The sequence below is a fragment of the Psittacula echo genome (assembly GCF_963264785.1).
Source record: "Psittacula echo genome assembly, chromosome: 11".
In the NCBI taxonomy this organism is placed as follows: domain Eukaryota; kingdom Metazoa; phylum Chordata; class Aves; order Psittaciformes; family Psittacidae; genus Psittacula; species Psittacula echo.
The window spans coordinates 5,789,085-5,808,331 of NC_137746.1; the positions used below are offsets into that span (position 1 = coordinate 5,789,085).

The 19,247-nt window shown below is 41.9% G+C and overlaps 1 protein-coding gene across 2 annotated transcripts in view; it reads right to left on the reverse strand.

Moving 5' to 3' along the window:
• Positions 1-16,316, reverse strand: part of RNF130 (ring finger protein 130) — a 44,249-nt gene extending 27,933 nt beyond the window's left edge. For both annotated transcript variants that reach the window (XR_013957815.1, XM_080627368.1), the window contains exons 1-2: positions 15,926-16,316; positions 5,514-5,708 (exon numbers count right to left, since the gene is read on the reverse strand). Coding sequence is in view for 1 of the 2 variants with exons in the window: in XM_080627368.1 (XP_080483494.1) it covers positions 5,514-5,708; positions 15,926-16,187 (457 nt within the window). In the remaining variant the exon portion in view is untranslated. The remainder of the gene's footprint in view (positions 1-5,513; positions 5,709-15,925) is intronic.
• Between the last annotated feature and the right edge of the window lie 2,931 nt (positions 16,317-19,247).

Consider the following 19,247-nt stretch of genomic DNA (forward strand, 5'->3'; position numbering starts at 1 on the left):
TTATTGATCTAGTTGTCAATTAAGACACTTTGATAGCAAAAGTCTCCACAATCTTGCATTCTCTAGTGCTAGTAGACAGCTTCCATTTTGCTATTTCTGGACAGCAGTTCGTATTCTCACTAATGGAAGTTGGAGCTAAAAAATCCTCATATTTCTAAGAAGGGTAATCTGTCATGCTCCTGTATTTTCTTCTATCTACAGACAACTTCCATACAGATCCATCAATCCGGAAAGTCATTCCAAACAAATTCAGTGAAGCACGAAAGAGAAATGGCAAGAGAGCCTTACCCAAGGACACTACAAAATATTTTTAGAGCTTTATAAATAGCATGTTCATAGATGAATATCATAAATCTGATTCCACCAAATCTATATAGTTTAGGAATTACTCAGCTGCTGGAGCTCAGACTTTGGATTAAAAAAAGAATGTAATTACTTACAGTCACTAACAGTCCCATGGGCCTTTTCACAGTCACAGAACTAATTACCCTTTCAGCTGGCTAAAGAAAAATCAGCCTGGCTGCTATTTCAGTTGTGGGTGAGGCATGTACCACACAGAAACACTGATAAGAAGCTCTGCAAGGCACTGAGGTTGTATTAGCTTTGTAAAGGGGTTTCCCTGGCTTGTCTTGAAGAGACAAGTGCTTCCTTATGGTCCAGAATCTGTGCTTCAAACACGCTCCTCTTCACACCTTGTTAAGTGTCAGACACCTCCATCTACTGTGTGACAGATTTTCCTGATGGATACAACTCCCAAGAAACAGTTGGGAAAACAGCATAAAATATAATGCTGTTGACACTTGTTCCCCATATTTTCAATCAGCAAATATTAACAATATAAAGTGATCAAGGATACATAAACTATGGTTAGACTATTGATTGCTTTGCCTTTTTTCAAGCTTCAACTTCAATGACTCATTTCTCCTTTCTTTTCACTAGTATGCCAGTGTAAACTAATAAATAATATAACAACAATATTGCAATATACCATAAAATTTTGAGCTGTGGATTAAAGGGTGGATCTCAATAATGCAAGGGAAGTTTTGCAGTGGTATAGAGCAGAAATACTCATCAGCACACATTTGTGCAAAATAATCTGCAATGCCATAGCTTTCATGCACCAGTTCAGATTAGAGTTACATAACAGACATTTGTGAGGAAAAGGCAAGCAGCAGAGGAAGAGTTTGGCTGTATGCAGTGAGAGTGCCACAAGACAGTGGCATTTCAACTGCTGCTATCTGCAGCCTACCCACTCCGAATGAGGGCAAGAACATGGAATAGCCATTAGATGGCAATACCTCCAAATTCCTTCCTGTTCCTCCTGCCTCTGACCCAGTGACCTAAAATAATCCACATAAAATACATTCAGGTTTAGCACAGTTCAAAGCTAGTACAGAACTTGCCTTCCTGTGCTAGTGTGCTTTTTAAGTGAATACAGGGCCATGAGAAATCCCCCCTAGGAGATGAAGCTGTTTCTAAGAGCTAGTGCTGGGCAGCTCTCTCACAGTACCACAGCAGAATGTCACCTTCCATGCACATCAAGAAACAAACACCTTGCAGAAAATGAAGGCATCGTTTCTTTTGAAGTGCAATGGAGATTAACCTTCGTGAAACACCTTCAGCTTGTTCAAAACACTTTGAAAGATTTACCTCTATGAGGTAAATCCTCTGAAAAAGGTATTATATTAGAAGTTGTTTAAACAATTCAGGAAATTTCTTCAGCACTGATGAACAGCAGTTACTGGAACCCAGTAACTTCATTTTGACACTCTCTTCTATATTTGTTTATATTTTTCTGCCTATATTTGTTCCATAAATTCTGAGTATGAAATTTTAAATTTAAAGGCTTCTTTGGCTTATATTATTTTCTATGAATCCAAATAAAAGTATAGATTTTAACAGATAAGCTCAATATCAAATTTAACTATTTTGTACTTGACAGGATTGTCTCCACCAGACACATTACCTGCATTTCCTTCCTCTTCCCATAATTGTTTATAAAGGAGACAGCTACTACATATTCTCTCTACCACACAGGCTCTTTTTTACATTAGACATTATTCGTTCTGCTTTAACAGAAGTAGCAGGCAAAACCACTCATAAAATTGCCTTCCTGTCAGTGATATCATAGTCTAACATAACCTATGCTGGGAAAGATGTCCTTCACTTAGAGGACATCTATGAGAATGTGTGAAATAAGCTTATTTTATATGCGCACAGTAATACATACATAGATATACACAGAGAAGAGGAAACAATGTTGCAAACAACAACAGGTTTTTGTTGTTTTTAAAGCTCACCAACTCCCTAAGATCAATACCTACTTTAAAACACAACTTGAAGTCAAAGGGGCAGAGATTCAGTGGACTATTACATAAGAAAAGGCAACTTCTGATATAGCAATAGAAACTGTTCACATGACATAGTGATGATAGACTGATTGAAGAGCAACAGTTCTTATCCAGCCACCAGGAGGCATTTATATTCTGCTAATTAATATGTTGAGCATGAACAAATTTCCATAAGATTAAAATTTTCAAATGTGTGTGCAACCATAAAATAACTTGAATAAAATACTAATCCCATAGGTGAGAAGAGCTTACTGAGCTCTTCTCATAGGTAATCACCTCTCTGTAGGTGGGCAACACACAAATCTATATAATATTTTACTTATTTTTACCACAAACATTGCCTAAGCAGATGACTGGAATTTATGCAAATACCAAAGTAGGAAAGTGTGCATTTCACAGAGTACGCATTACCAGCAGTTGCCACTTTCCTTTCTGCTTTACCAGGAAGAAAGAATATTCCTAAGGCTTGCTACACAGCAGCATAAAAATTACATTACATTGATATAAAATGACACAAAGTCCATTTTCACCTGTCTATGGAAAGAAAATGTAGAGCTGTGAACCTGGTCATCGTAATACAGCTGCAGAATTGTCTTGTGAAGAATGCATTTTTAAAAGAAAAAGAGGAATACTGCACAGCACTGGATATCTTGCAGAAGCAAGACCAGCTTGGTGGCTCACCTTCATCTTCACTTTGTATCAACCTTACTCAACACCTATTTAAATGAATTAGCAGCAAACCAACTATTAGATACACAGCATCAATTCCTCCCCACCTTTAGGAACAGAAAATCCTAAAGAGATGTAGCACACCAGAATATCAAAGTAGCAGATGATGTGGTCATTCACCACATAATCAGCATACAAGCAGTGATATGGTTGAAACTGCAGAAAAAAAGACCGGAGAGTGCTGTGAACATATGTAAGACTGCTTTACAGATGTTCGTTTGCATAGGTTCATCAATCTATATTGCACTTGGAATAATTCTCACTGAAGGGAATGTGGGATTCCAAACCCTTCCTGTACTGAGGCTAACACCAAAGAAGGACTAATCTACATCTCAGTTACACAGACTCGCCGTTCCTACATCAAGCAAACAGGAAGTTATTTATAGGAAGCTCTGCAAAGCACAGATTGCTGAGGAGATCCCTCACACGACCATAATGCAATCAAAACAAAAGCTGTGGAATGACATTCCTCTTTATTACAGTGTGGTAGTAAGGTGGTACTTCATTTCTAGATAATTACTTTTAGTCTGTCACACAGTTTGAACACTTCAAATCAAATATTAATTTTGAGAGAGTGCCTACAGCCCAAATCAGTGATAGAGTATACCAGGGACTGAGTACTTGCAGCTAAACATCAGTATCTCAAATACTCAGATACATCATCTCTACTAATTACATTTTTTTAAAGCTTGCCATGAATAAGTATTTTGAAGTCAACATACTGAAAACAGTATTGGCTTTTCTCCAAGTATCAAGTATTGAAACAGTTGCCTGGCTGGCTTACAAGACATAATTTTATCCACAGCAGCTCTCACATTTTATAACTTGAGACATTATTTCAACCTACCAGAACCACTGCACCTATTGATTGAGTTTCAAAGGCAACACACCAGTCAGAACTGAAACACTGAGTGAACTAGGATTTCCTAATAAAAGCCAGACACCATCCCACTGCTATGAAAGCACCTGCCAAATCTAACAGCATTACAAGAAAAAAGGTACTGAAGTTACAATTAAACCCTTTATATAACTGAACATGTAACAGGGCAAACAATGCTAGAGCTGTAGTGTTACTCATAGTCTTTTTTTCCTGCCATAGTAAGGTATTCCAGGCCACAGGAGAAGTCAGAGATCATTGCTAAGCAGAGACTGCAGACCTTACAATCATATAGGAATTCATCTCAAAGAGAGACCAGAACCGCAGGCTTAAGAGTTACCTCAGTAGAGAGAGCAGTGTCAAAAACCACAAAATGAAGATGGTAAAAAGTGTTTCAAGAGAACATGGGACTTTTTGTCTGTAGACTACTTGCAAAAATGTCCTAGGAAGGTACCTAAGATAAAACTGGATTGTCAACAGCCTTTGAATTGCCAAACAGAGGTCAAAATCTCCCTGAAAAATTCCTGTAGTACAAAAATTTGAGAAGGTCAAACCCCACTAAACCAGAAGAGCCACAAGATATTTCCCTTGTAAAAAAAGAGAAAGAAGCAAACTGCGGTTCTTTAGTAAAAGAATTCAATTCTGTGTGACAATATGCAGAGAAATAATTAGGGAATTCCAGTTTCCAAGCAATCCCCTAAGCTTAAAAGAAAAAGGAAAGTACTCTAATAAAATAAAATCAGCCAGCCATCAAATACAGAAATATGTCTTTTCTGATTAAGCTAAATAATTTCAAATTGAAAAAAACCTTCTGGGAAAATGAAAAGTGCAGTTATCAGAATTGTGAACATCATTTTTAACCAAGGAAAATGTTCATGTATGATTCCCGCTAGCTAAAGTAACCCACTAGTAACTGAGAAATTTTACACAGTCCTAAAAAAGTAGAAATCTGTAGAAATCCAGATTTTCAGCATCATTCTAGACCAGCAGTACTCTAACTCTGGACAACTTAAGAGACAACTGCTCTCCAAACCCCCATGTTTTGTTGGTTCATGTATGGCACTCAAAGACGCACTGTAGAAAGAGAACCCTCTGTAAACCATCATCAAAAAAAAGCATGCAAGCTCAGATCTTGATAACTGTTAACATCTCAAACTCCCATCATAACAGCCAGTTGAAGACATGCTACTATAAAAATTCTTCAGGTTCAGAAGCTTTGTAAAATTCTAGACCTTCCATTATATGTTAGCTCTTCTTCAGAAAGGTTTGAAACAGATTCCTCCTAAGATATTACAGATACTTCCTCCTTCCGAAACACCTATATCCCCACTGCAGAGGAAAGTGTTCCTCATTGGATAAAATGTACACTACAGGAAAATAACTTTTCAGAATTACTGGCTTATTTTGCTATATTGCATGCATGTAAGCCTCATCAGAGAACAGGCTATTTCAAATAGCATCCGTGCACTGCCAAGAGGTCTTTAGCAGTAGTTTATATGGCAAAAGAATACCTGGGCAGAAAAGTATTACGGTGAAGGAGATTACATTTTATTTACCTTGATGGGTCATTGTAACAGGTTCTTCACTGGATATATTGTTGTAAATGACCACAGCTGAGGCATTATGTGAAGCTGCTCGCAGTATTTTCTCTCTAAATGTACAGTTTCCTCGCTGTAGTAAAGCAATCCACTGCTTGGTGTTTGGTGGAACTTGGAAACGTGTTCGAGGGTCACAGCCCAGGCGATCTGCAACTGAAATGGAAAATACATTCACCCAGATGGCAATTTGTTCAAACAGGCAAAAAATGAAACAAAAACCCTAACTCCAAGTTTTGATGAATTACTTCACTGTTACGCACTAGGAAGCCACCCCCTCTTGTTAACAAAGCCTAAAGATAACTGCATTCTTATAGGAAAAAAAGAAGTATTTAACAAACCAAGTCTCACATGCTAAAAGCTGTGACTATATGCCCAAGAATTAGGCTCACTAACACAAGCTATTTTTAACTCTAGTGCAGCTAGAACAATGAATTCACATTTGAATCAATACCTGCCTAGAGGTTGAAAAACATTACAATATGGATCACAGGCTATAGACATTTATGAAACAGCTGTTTAGCAGCCATTCTGGGGGGTATAACTTTTTTTCTAAAGCAGTCATAAATATCACTGCAGTGGGAAGTTTAACTAAACAAAATAGGTTGTGAAAACAGGATTTCTGAGTTATCTGCCAAGTGTAGGCTACGGCAAAAAAGGACAACATTTAAAGCTGATCTTGTAAAACCCCAGCAGCCAACATGGGCTTTTTACATGCATGCATTTTGCCTACAAGGAAGTGCATTCAAATTCATAGAGAAACAAATGGTTTTGCAAACACAATGTACTCAAATTGGCAGCTAAACAGGTACTGATGGCATAAAGGAGGAGTAAGAGAAATAGCAAATGCCAGATGCCCGAATTCAGCAGAATGCAAAGCTCTTTTGTCCTTTCTGATGTTGTAATGTATCCTGGAACAACACAAACCCACACAGAGCTATGTACAGAAGGCACAAAATGAAACACAGAAGATATCTTCAGGGTACAGCAGCTGAAATTGATGAAAGACATTTCTGTTTACACAACTGTAAACACACAATTTAGTGTTACACACTGGTCATATCATTAAAGGGGTTTAGAAATTTAGAGCCAACAGCAACTTATAATACAAATATATTTACCCTTTCAAATGCCAAGAGTACAAGAATCTTTGGGTACTAAAAAACGGTTCGGATAAACAGTGATTTTTCAAGACATAAACAAACAATTTATTTCCATAATAGCTCTGAAAGCATTACAGTTCTTCAGAGCAATTCAAATGAAGTGTCCCATGTTTTTTTCTTTTTAAAGGAGTGAGTTCTTTAGCACAGAGGATGAGATTTCAGCAAACCATCTACCACAAAAAACATCCAGTTTAACCTGTCAGCTGGAAACAAAACAAAGATCTTTTTAAGCATTCTCAGCTTAACACAGCTCAGGTTAAAACCTGTAGCAGAGTAGCAGAGGAGATTCAAACAGCTAAAGGATCTTTACTGAAAGAAGAAAGAAAATCTCTTGCTTGCCTGAAGAGAACTCATGCAGCTGAATCTATACCGTGGCAATCACACAGGAAGTCATCACATCTCTTAATTTGGACAAGAAGTGCCTCTCCCTGTTCCCCTGGAAGGAGGGTGGGGAGCCAGAGACAAGCACATCCTTTTCACAATTGTTTTTCAAGGCTGTATTAGACCTTTCAGACATGTTAAGTTATTTGCTGCATTTTTGTATCTGTGCTTTTGTTTTATACAGGAATCAGGGAAAAATCTGAAATACAGGTGCCTGAAGCTGGTTTTTATAGAGTATTTTCTTCCATTACCCTGACATTATTACTTGAATCTCTTTGGAGACTGACAGCTAGCACTGATCCACACATTGTTTTGGAACAGTGGTAAGAGTCATCATGAACAGCAACGATCTTAGGAGTGCACTTCCATATCGACTGCACTTTTGTAGCTTGTCTTTAGCCTTACATTTAAGAAATTTAAGAGAACAGTACATTTTTTTTAAAGGAAATAAAGGAAAATGGTAGAACCACAACACGGCACACTGCAACAAACCCTGATGTTAAGGCATTTTGCCTGTTAAGACCAAAGCAATCTAATGCAAACTTCCCCTTTGCTCAGAACATTTCCACTTACAAATGCAGGAGGGAAAAAGCAACAGGAAATTCCTCAAGCCTTGAAGGCTAGAAATCCCATCGTTCCCCAGTAAAATCATATTCAAGAATCTTGATGTGATATATCCTTTGGAAAAATACTGTTCAATACATGGCTGTAATTCCACAAATTCTCCTCAAACTGCCAAAGATAACTCTGAAATTAGACACTATGGCCAACATAAATTTACTTAAATACACAGGATGGATGAAGAGCTATGGATTAGGTAGTTTGCTTCGGTACAATCATGGTCAAAAACTAAAATACCAAGTGAAAACAAAAATGGCCACAAAAATAAGGTAATGGGCTGGAAGCAGCAAAAGGCACCTTGAAAACGGATGCAGCACTCAAAGTTTGTTATACAGTAGAGTTTAACAATAATTTACGTAGGCATCTTTACATTTTGGGCTTAAAAACAGACAGAGAAAGCAGAAAGAGATAACAGTAACTGCATCTGTGGGAAAAGTAGTACAGAATGTTCTACCATGGTAGAGATCAAAGTCTTTCAGCTGTGGACAGAGCTATGAAATGTTACTGGATAGAGTAACAGGATTAGGAAACAAGACATTAAGAGATAAAAGCTTTCCAGGGATAGACCAACAAACACCACTCAAATGCATACAGCATGTTATTCCTGACTAGTTGGATTCAGTACGTCTGGATGAAAATTTAACAGCTGACAGTATTATTGTAGCACTATCTTAGTACAAAAACATTTAGGAAAATCCAGTTGTTTTAGACAAACCTGAACTGAGTATCTGCAAGTCACTCGAGAGTCAATGAAAAGTCACAACCTTCTTTTCTGTACATTAGCAACCTATTTCACCACACATGTCATGTAGTCTTTTCACTTTTAACTAAATAAAATTCAGGAACAATAGTACAAAGTCTGAGTTTTTCAGCCCATCTTTTCAATTCACAATACAATCTGAGAACAGGGAAAGGCTTATAATCACAGTCACCCTTCCAGTATAGTGAGCTGGTTAAAATAAACCATCTATATACCTGACGAGCCAGGCATATCAGTTGGTATTTATAAGGGACATAGAAAAACGAACAGTTTCTGCAAGACTTGTCATCAACAGCTCTCCATTATCATGCAATCCATGCTCCGTTGTCCGAAGTCCAAACAGGATGAAAAGGACTACAGCTTGCAAGTATTACCTGGATGAGCATACAATCCTTTAGCCTGGAAAAGACCTACAAGATCATCAAGCCCAACCACTGCTGAATCCATCACCAAGCCATGTCCCAAGTGCCACATCTTCACACCTTTTAAATACCTCCAGGGATAGGGACTCCACCACTTCCCTGGGCAGCCTGTTCCAACACTTGACAACCCTTCTCTTGAAGAAATTGCCTCTAATCTCCACTCTAAACCTCCCCTGGTACAGGTTGAGGCCGTTTCCTCTTGTCCTATTGCTTGTTACTAGGGAGAAAAGACTGATTCCCACCTTGAGACACCTCCTTTCAGGCAGTTGTACAGAGCAGTAAGGTCTCCCCTGAGCCTCCTTTTCTCCAGGCTAAACAGTCCCAGTTCCCTCAGACGTTCCTCATAGTATTTGTGCTCCAGGCCTTTCACAGGCTTTGCTGCCTTTCTTTGGACACACTCCAGCACCTCAATGTCTTTCATGTAGCAGGCGGCCCAAAACAGCAGTCCATATCAGAATGAAAAGCAACTTCACATTAAATTGATATTTCTCTAAAACAAACCACTTTCATGCAAAAAGATATGACCACCCATATAATTTCAGGAGGTATAAGCATACAGAAAGCAATCTAAGCATTTAGATTGCACACCCTATGGGTGTGCTACTCTTTTGGCTTACTTGAAATACAAGTTATTTACTCTGCCTTTCCCTTCCCCATGTCTACCTATGTACCATGAATGTGTTGGCAAAAAACCAAATTTTCTGTTAGAAGTGGCAGCCTGCTGGGTTAAAGAGCTATGTACAATGTTGTTGTAAATATCTCCCTTCCTGCTGTAGGCCCCAACATCACAGAAGAGCCTCTTTACAGAGGGATCAGCTGCAATTTAAGTATCTACTATTAGGCTGCGTGTTTATTTTCAACTTTAGGAGAGCTCCAGTTTCCTCTTGCAGAACACACAGGATTGCTCAACTTGCATATATGTTTCTCCTTCAGCATTAAGTGGGTTTTGTTTAAATTCAAGAGCCTTTCCTGCTGAAGGACTAATGCTTGTGACAGCATTTTAGGGATCCATGTGAAAGAATTAGCTCATCATGCAAAAGATCCAACCAGGCTTCCACAGCTACTGAAGAAGTATTTGCAAGTTAACATCAGCACAGAATCGTACTTTCCTTCTCATCTTTTCCAATTGCATGACCAGGCCCTTTAGCCTTCCCCCTGTAAGAGGGATAGCCATTTTGCGGGAGCAAAAATGAAATTAGTAGGTCAGCTGTCAGAGGCTTTGTCAGAAGTACACACCTTCCTGAATGCAGACTGTCTCCTACTTGTGAACTATGACTGGGTTTGCTTTTGCTCATATACTGTACACTTATATTACTCTTGTGTTGCTTCAAACATACCTGGGATGTCCCACTTCAGTCAAGGTTGCTGCATTGACTGTTTTCAGACTTTGTTCCCTTTTCACAGAAAAAAGCCAGCACTATGATCCCACAGCCTGGACATTAACTATTTCCTTTTTTTTTTGCCCTTTTTTATTATCAGATAAATAGATAGATATGTGTATATATATATTTAATATCAGATCTTTTAATATTGATTGTTAACACTCTACTCTCTAAGGCCAGCACCAGTTGCCAGAGCCGGTCTGTCTCAGCTACATATACAGGAATAGTTTGAAAGTCTGACCTTCAATCACTGTAATACACTAGATGGAGAGACACCACCAACGTTTTGAGGGGCAGCAACTCAAGAGACTCGTTGGGAAAGAACACAGCACATGGAAAGATGGAGTCCCATGTAGCCTGCATCCCAAAGCATTCCCTCAGGTGCTACATAGCACACCTGACCAGCAATGCAGACAGCCTTGCACAACACATTAGTTATAATTGTGTAACAAAGCTTCCAGAAAAGGAATTTGGCTGGGGAGTTTATAGAAGCAACACAGCAGCACCAATTGATTCTAATTTCAATGAAAGATACTAGTTCTTTGCTATCCCATTAGGGTTTAATACGTGTAATAGATACCTTTTCTTTCAATGCATTACTACTTGTGTTATTATCAATATAGAACTTATTCAAGCCAGTTATAATTTCAACTTTTAAAAAGTTGCGTCCATGAGTTATATACAGTGACATTCTATTATCAAGAGCTATTTCAGGTAATTGCTTTGACTAAAGCTGGCTTTAACACTAAGAGAAACTCTTTCAACAAGAGGTAATCTTGTTTCAGGGAAGAAGTTGAACAAAAGAAAATCACTGAAGCTTAAAAGAGTCCTGTAATAGTCCAGATTTAATCGTGTTAGCTCAGTAAGGATACTACAATTATGACTATAAACTCCAATCTATAACCTCCACTTTTGTTATCAATTAATGACAGCTAATTAAGCTGGATACTGAGATCAGTGGTAAAGGATGGATGCACAGCACAAGATTTTTCTTCCACTACAATGTATCTGATTGTTGCATTTTCCTAAAGCCTACTGTTTTGGATTCTGGGCCAGAAAGGAATACAAAATTCTGTCTGAATGCTACCTAAAGCTCTGCAGTTACCAGAAAACTGGCATTTCAAACCTTCTGCAGCTAAAACTTGTTCACACAACATGTTTATGAAGTGTCAGATGCCACCAAATGCTATAGTTACAGTACCATGCACAAGATATACCTTCATTCCTAACACTGAGCCAATATTGTTTCTTCCCCACTTCCACATTTTTCTAACATATGTTTCTCTTCAAATTTTGTGTCCTTGTGCAGTCACAGGCTTACTACCCCTTCAGCAGAGATGTCTCCTTTCTACAAGTTCTTTCTCCAATGCAGATTTCACGCAACCATCATCCCCACATGCTGTTAAGATTTCAGTCCCTTTCCACTCCCCTCACCCCCTCATTTCTGACCTGTTAGTTCAGTGAGTCTGAGCATTTTCAAGTTCAGCTTTGAGTCTGCTGCTACTTCACTCCCACCTCCAGTCCTCTTCACTTGCCTGCTCTCCCCTATCCAAGCCAGCCAAGGTGCACAAAATTTTACCTCCCAGCAAGGTCCAGCCGTCTAGGAGGGGACTTTGAGAGAAAACAACTGTTACAGCTAAACCCAGGACAACATTGGATTGATGTTTCCAGCCATGAACTGTGTATCCAAACCCAGAATGACATGCAATAACCCAGAATCAACAGTTACAGAAGAGTTCTGTTCACCATGGAGAACATTTTTGAGGGAACTAAGCCACAAAATGCTTAAGTTTCTACCAAGAACCATGAAAGTCAGTTTTCAATGGCTTCTACCTTGGTTTTCGATAGCAAGAGAAATACGTCTGACACCTAAATGTTAGCACCACAACTACTGTTAGGCACCTAATACCAATGATGCTTAAAAGCAGAGGTCACTGAACTGGCACAGGACTGAAAGCTTACACGGTGCTGTACAGACCCTGCCACAAGCACCTAGACAGCTACTGCAAGAAGTCTGGGCTGAAATGACTGGTTCCACAAAGTCACAAATAACAGATTACAGAACTGAATGAGAAGTGCTCAGCAACCATATCGAAGAGATAATATAAACCTGGACTATCAGAAAAGCTGCATCAGGATGTGAAGATGCTTTTCACTATTACCCTTTCATGCACAATAAGAAGAGCATTTTTTTTAATCTGCATATACGCATATCCAGAAGCTGTTTCAAACACTTTTCTAATAAATGATAAATAAATCATGACGAAAGATTAACAAGTTCGAGAAAGTAAGAAAATGAACTAGAAGTGGAAGAATGGAAGAGAGATTTATAGAGAAGCTGTGCTACTATCTTTCATTGAAAGCACTTGGAAAGACATATGTACACAGGTGTAGTATTTACACCCAGCAGCCAAATGTGACTGATCGCTCACTGAAGCTACACTTGGATGTCACATTCACAAGCGGTCATACGAATTACAGCCGTATCACTTCCAGGGGAGCATTGCTTTTGAAAGCCAGTATCAATTTCATACAAGTGTCTATAAAAAGAACAGGGAAAGAGTTTTAATATGTGTATTAACACGACATGGTGAATTCAATTAAAGAAATTCTGCTAAAGAAATTAAAGAAGTGATTCAATGCATCATTCTGCACTGAGATTTAAAGGACAGGTAATCATATGGGACTGGCAACTGCAAGACATAGTATATATAATATTGGGCATATTCAAGAACACGGGTTAACCAAAAACACCACAGAGCACAACATTTAAAATCACAGACTGTGCTGTTACAAATGGTGTATGTTCAGCAGCAGATCACTGACCCTAAATCTTGAATTAGTAAATTCATTTCTTTCCCTGAAGGCAATGAGTAAGAAATCTTAGTCACTAACAACATCTCAGCTCTAAGTCTACACCATCAAGGCTCTAACAGATCACCCACGTTTGTGGAAATTTCAAGGGATAGCCCACAAATGGATGAATACTTGACATCAAAGCAGTTTCAAAGTCAAATAACTATGTTTCAAACTACAGCAAGTCATAACTTCATGCTGTAAACCAGGAGCATGCCTGTTATTTCCACAGGCAAAGCAGGGACAAATTATTCTGCACCACATTTTAGTAATTGCTGATCTACTGTCTCTAGGACTATATCTCATGGCTACTGAGTAGTTAGAATTAGTGCTAGTGGCTGGCTGAGATTCTAGTAACAATTACTTAATTACAAGATATTCCTGGATGTACTTCTACCACTAAAAATATTCAAGGAGTCTTACTGGTATCATTATCCCCTTCCACTGATCGCTATGTCTTTCCTTCAAAGCAGTTTCTGGAGCATAAAACTGCGATGCACTCATAATGCCAATGCATACGCAGCCATTTCAATCTCTGCTGTTTGTTAGCTTTCATAACAGCAGTAAACCAAATTATAGTCTTCAAAGATAGCTGTTAGCAGTTGTAGAGTCCTTTTCTTCTCAACATAGGAGAATTGGGTAGAGCATTCACTGCTCTAACAGTTAATGTTACTGTTAAGAGCTACTGTTAAGAACTATTAGAAAAAATATTTTGCAAACAAGTTCTACAGCAGTATTAAGAAACTGATAAGAAGGCATTAGAGCAATTACTTTCAGCAAGACAGCATCATATTTTATAAAAACCTAGGTATAAAATGCAGAATATAAACATAAGACCCTTAAGTAATCAAGAACATTTTAACTAAAAAGCATAAAATATTCCAGTCTTTTCTACTACATGAAATATTTTTAGGCACATAAAGCATGCCTCGGCAAAACTCAAAATGTGTATTATATAGCAATCTACATAGAACGACTCAGAACTTTAAAGGAAAACAGCTGCTGCAGTGTTTGCTTTAACAGTCTTCTGTTGCCAAACAGAAGGACAAAACTGAACCTCCTCAACAACTGATGGCAAAGTTCTAATGACTGCAGCATGTCAAAACTGCGGAAACCGAGGTCTGCAGTGTCACAATTCCTGCTATGCTTTCTCACTGAAGTATTAACATAGTATTCAGCAGTAAGGTATAAAAATGCTGCTTATGGACTGCTCAAAATTTTATTTAGCACTTCTCTCAGCTTCCAGTGAAAATGCTGTCAGCCTCCCTCAATGTTTTAATCACACTCTAGTAAAGACTGTATCAGAAGGAAGCAGAAAAAGTTACAGAAGCAGGTTAAAAAGTAATTAATATTGAAAGCTTTTCTTGGCAAATAATGCAGCTATTAGAAAAATAATGAGGTTTAATACCTTGCATATATTAAAAGGTAGCAGTTTTGAAACCCCTAAAGATACTGCTTGCAGTAACAGTATTTACATGACTAACACCTTCAGGACAACCTCCTGGTTTCATACAGCGGTTGAGGTGTGTGTGTTGAAGTGAGGAATACCAGGAAGCAGAAAAAAGAAAGACTAAGCATATTTGATGACAGATGGCTCTGAGAGCAAAGGGAAAGTAGGACTTGAAAAACAAATGAAAATCATTTACAGTAGACTTGCTCAACGATTCCTGCTTCCTCACCCATCCACCCAAAGATACGCTATATTAATATATTCTAGTTAACACTTTCCAAAGCTAATGAAACCGAGTTTCAATGAAACTGACAAGCATCTGCTGATGCACAGTGTGCTTCTCACCTACTAGAAGCATGCATTTTGCTCTGAAGCAGCATCAAAGTATTTTCCTGATCTTAAGATCTGGTAAATTCTCAAAAGCTTTTAATAATATAGTAGTTCTGCATTACCAATTACTTAAAAAACCCCTCTTAATATTTACCATTTAGAGTCTAGTTTTAACTGACTACATTATTTCACTTAATGCATTATTCAGAGTTTACTGTCCAGGAGACAGGTTGGGACCACTGTGATCCATCAAGTGATCCATTTCTTAAAGATGGCAGTTTAGATAACATCAAGAAGCGTTTGCAAAATACTTCTTCGTTTGCAAAAATAAGATACTACTAAAAGCACATCATTATGACTGAAGCAATTGGTTCCACTTCAGCCAAAAATCAGACAATACTCTCGCTTGTTTAAATTAGCGTTCTCTGTAAAAACAATGCTTGTTAAAACCAACCCAAAATGACGGACAACAGCTTCACTTAAAAGTTATTTGGAAACACTACACAGTATTCAGTATGACAATCACATTTTAGACTGGCGAGACAGTAACAACTTAATGGCTTTAGTCCTTCCAAGTCTCGATGCTTCAACAGCATTTCTAAGAAACATACACCGAGAAAACACAGCTTCGAGCAGCTGCAACAGCCATCCAGATGCACACCTATCACACTGAGATAACTGTGCAGCTGTTCTCAGCTTCATGGCAACGCTGTAACCAAATATTGTTAACTGTCGCTACAGACTCTCTGTAATTAGCTGAGAAATAACACCTTCACTGCTCAATATCGCTAGCGTGCTGGCATCCATGCCGGAAAACACACTAAGATTTGCAGAGCCAGCACTGTCAAATCATGGATTTAAAAATCATCTGGTTTTCGTCTGGGCAAGTTTTTCCTCCTCTTTTGTCAGAGCTCCCCGGGAAAGTCTTGAAAGCTCAGACAAAGGCCAACCACCCCGCGAAGGAGGCACCCAACAGCAAGCGACCGCAGGCTGCAAAGGGAGCGTTACCTCCGTTGATGGGGACGGGAGCCACGAGCAGGCCCTTGACCTCCACCTTGGGGGAATCCTGTCCGTAGCGACCGCGGTCGATTCTCAGCAGCGTGGGGCCACCGCGCTCGGGGCTCAGCACCGTCACGTTGATGAGGGCGGTGTAGTACGCCTGGCTGGCGTTATCGGCGCCGGCCGGCAGGACCCGGCAGTGCCACAGCAGTAGCAGCAACAGGACGGAGGAGCCGCCGTTCCCGTGCTGGCGAGGCCACCGCCAGCTCATCTTCGACTCCGGGCGAGCCGACGGCCGTCACCAGTTACCTCCACCGCTTCCTCGCCGAGCGCCGCACGCCCGGGTGCGCGTTATCCCATCTGACAGCCCGGGATCGGAGAAAGACCAAAAGCAAGCGGAGAGGGGAGGAGAACACGGGCTCATGCCATGGGAGGAGCCAGGGCAAGCATGGCAGGTCCCAGCCGAGCCTGATCCGCCGGCCGCGGCCCCCGAGGGAGGCTGCTCGGGGCGAGCCCCACTCCGCCGGTCCCTCAGGGAGCCGCGCTCATGCCGCCCGCGGAGGAGCTCCGGCAGCCCGCCTATGCCCAGGCGAGGGGAGGAAGCGCACAGCCCTGAGGAACCCGCCGGGAGGAGCCTCAGTCGCGCTCACACACAACCACGGGGCTCGGCTCGCCGCCTCGTTTCGCCTCAGAGCTCGTCACCGCCTTAGTGCGGCGGTCGGCGCACGGCGCTGCCCAGCCCCGCGGCCGCAGCCGATGGCCGCTGCTTCATGCTCCGCTCGCCCCGGGGCCCTCCTGCAGCACCAGCTCCCCGCTCATCCGCCAGCCCCGCGCCTCGCCTGCAGCCCGGCGGCCGCGCACTGCGCATACACTGCACGCTCCGCCCAGCGCCACGAGGGCGAGAGGCGAGGCTGGGGCGAGAGACACGCCCCGGGGAGGCGGGGCTAGAGGAGGGGCGGGGCTATCGAGCATGACGTCACCAGGGTGTGGCGGTGCGGACGAGCGCGGCCATGGCGGCAGTGGGGCTTCAATGGGTCGGGCCAACTCTAGACCCTCCCTCCTATGAGGGACTGGCTCATCATGGGGCTGGGTGTAGGGACACGTACATACCCTCAGCGCCTTTCATTTCCATGTGTCAGGAGTGCTGGCCGTGAAAAAGACACTAGAGCTGCTTTAATAGCGTGTGTGAAATGGGGGGAAAAAGGGCTATGTGTGTGGAAATGAGGTGGGGTGCATCCAGTCTGCCCAGTTAATGACAAAAGTGCTGCTGGGGCAGGAACTGCACAGCTTCCATGTCAGGATTCAGTCAGTCCTACCTAATACAGAGTTACTTGCTTCTGGAGTACCAAATGGGAAATGTTACAAACACTCACTGTTAATAAATATTAATCCCTTGAAATGCTGTAAAACAGGACTTGGTGAATTATACTTTTTTAACTAACAGTTCTAAGGATTTTGGTCTCTTTGGAAATCTAACGGTGTAATGGCCGCCTTGGATTTTGCAAGGCAAAGTGTCTGACAATTATAAATGGCAAAGAAAACAAGTACTGCAGGGCTGTGAGCTAGGATAATTTCTGAACTTCTGAACAAATAGCTGTGCTCTTTTGAGATACGGTCTCCTTGGTGATTTCCCTGGCTGCTCAGTAAGGCCCTCAGATAAGCCTGATGTTTAACCTAAGCATCTTATTAAACTGTTCTCTTTTGGGAGGTTTTGTACTTTACCCATTCATGATGCACTGGTCGCATATGTGCGGCAGATAACGCTGTTGAAGTGCAGTCTGTTTTGTTGAGATGCAAGTGGTGGGTCTAGTCCTGCCCTTGTAGAGACCCATGCCATTCCCAAAGAAAACAGCAGGCTTGCAAACCCACATCTTGGCATGGAGCGGACCTATGGGCTCTGCTAAACACATGTAGCATGTGGCTCTAAAACCCTCTGAGAAGCTGTTTATTAAAAGCTCTATAGAAATACCAGCACAGTCTAGGAAATGTTTCTGAAGCAGCAGCTGAATGTTCTGCTTCCACTTGTTTGGGCCTTTTCATTTCATTTTGCTGTTCTTGGTAAATGCTGGGTGAGGAACCACACGCTATTAATGGCCCCTCAACATTTCACCCAAACTTTCACCCCGGATGGAGGGCAAGAGTTGTGGCCAGCACACTGAGACCGCAGCTGTGCAGAGCGTGTTTCGGAGCCGTTGTTCCTGCAGCGCAGACAGCAGCTTACTATTTCAGCATGGAGTTCTGCATCATTTTAATGCTGAAATGTCCTCAGAAGGGGCCAGGGAATCCTAGCAGCCTAAAGGGTTCGTTGCTGTTGCTGCATTGACTTTCAGAGGAGGATCTCAAAGTACTTTCGAAAAGCATTGAGAAGACATTTGCTGGCCATGTTAGAAGCAAAACAAGCTGAAGGACCCAGCTAGCAACTTCCCAGTTCCTGTTTCTAACCACAAGGACAGGCTGCTTTTCATTTTGCCCTGTCCGGTTTCCTGTGGGCTGTTTCTGCCCGGGTGAGGTGTCTGCCATGCTTGACTCCCGGTGAGGGCTGCCTGCTTGGTCCCATCCCCATCCTTCCTCACACAGTGGGAGCTGGGAGGTTGCTCTGTGCCATGTACCAAGCCGTGAGCCTTCCTAAGGAAGCCTAAGGACAGGCTGGGAGGCAGGAGAGGAGCAGAGTACCACCAAAATGGGGGATTTCATGAACAGAACTGCTTCAATCTCCACATTCCCAGACAGACAAGTCCCTGGATGGGAAAGGGAGAGTCCAAAGGTCCTTTAGGCTGCCTTCACCCTGTGATGGATGAAAGGACTGATGGTGGTGGAGAGGCTGGAGCTGAGGGGATGTTCCCACGTCTCCTCACCCTGCAGAGGACAGCCATCCTCTGCCAGCGATCACTCCTCAGGAGACCGTATTTTGGCAGACACTGAGGTCCTCGCAAGTCACCACAGGGCTGGGGAGGGAGCCGTGCCTCAGGTTTCACTCCAGCTCCTGGTGATTTTGTGGGAGAAACATCCACGAATCCATTTATATTCCATCTCCAGCGCGCTCCGGCCGTGGAACACCGTCAGCCCGGCCCCCACCCGTGACTCACACCCACCCTGCGCTTCCCTGTAGGTTTCACACCGCCGCCATCTTCCCGCCCGGGCTCTGCCCTGAGGCCTGCGGCCGCCGCCAGGCTGAGGGCGCCATCTGCGGGCCGCTGCGGCGCCTCCCTCCGCCCGCTGAGGGGTGGCTCCGTGCTGAGCTGAAGCAGGGTCCGGGGGGCTCCGCCGCCCTTGGTCCCACCCTGCAGGGAAGGAGGGCAGGAGCGGCCGCGGGGTCCCGGGGCTGAGGGAG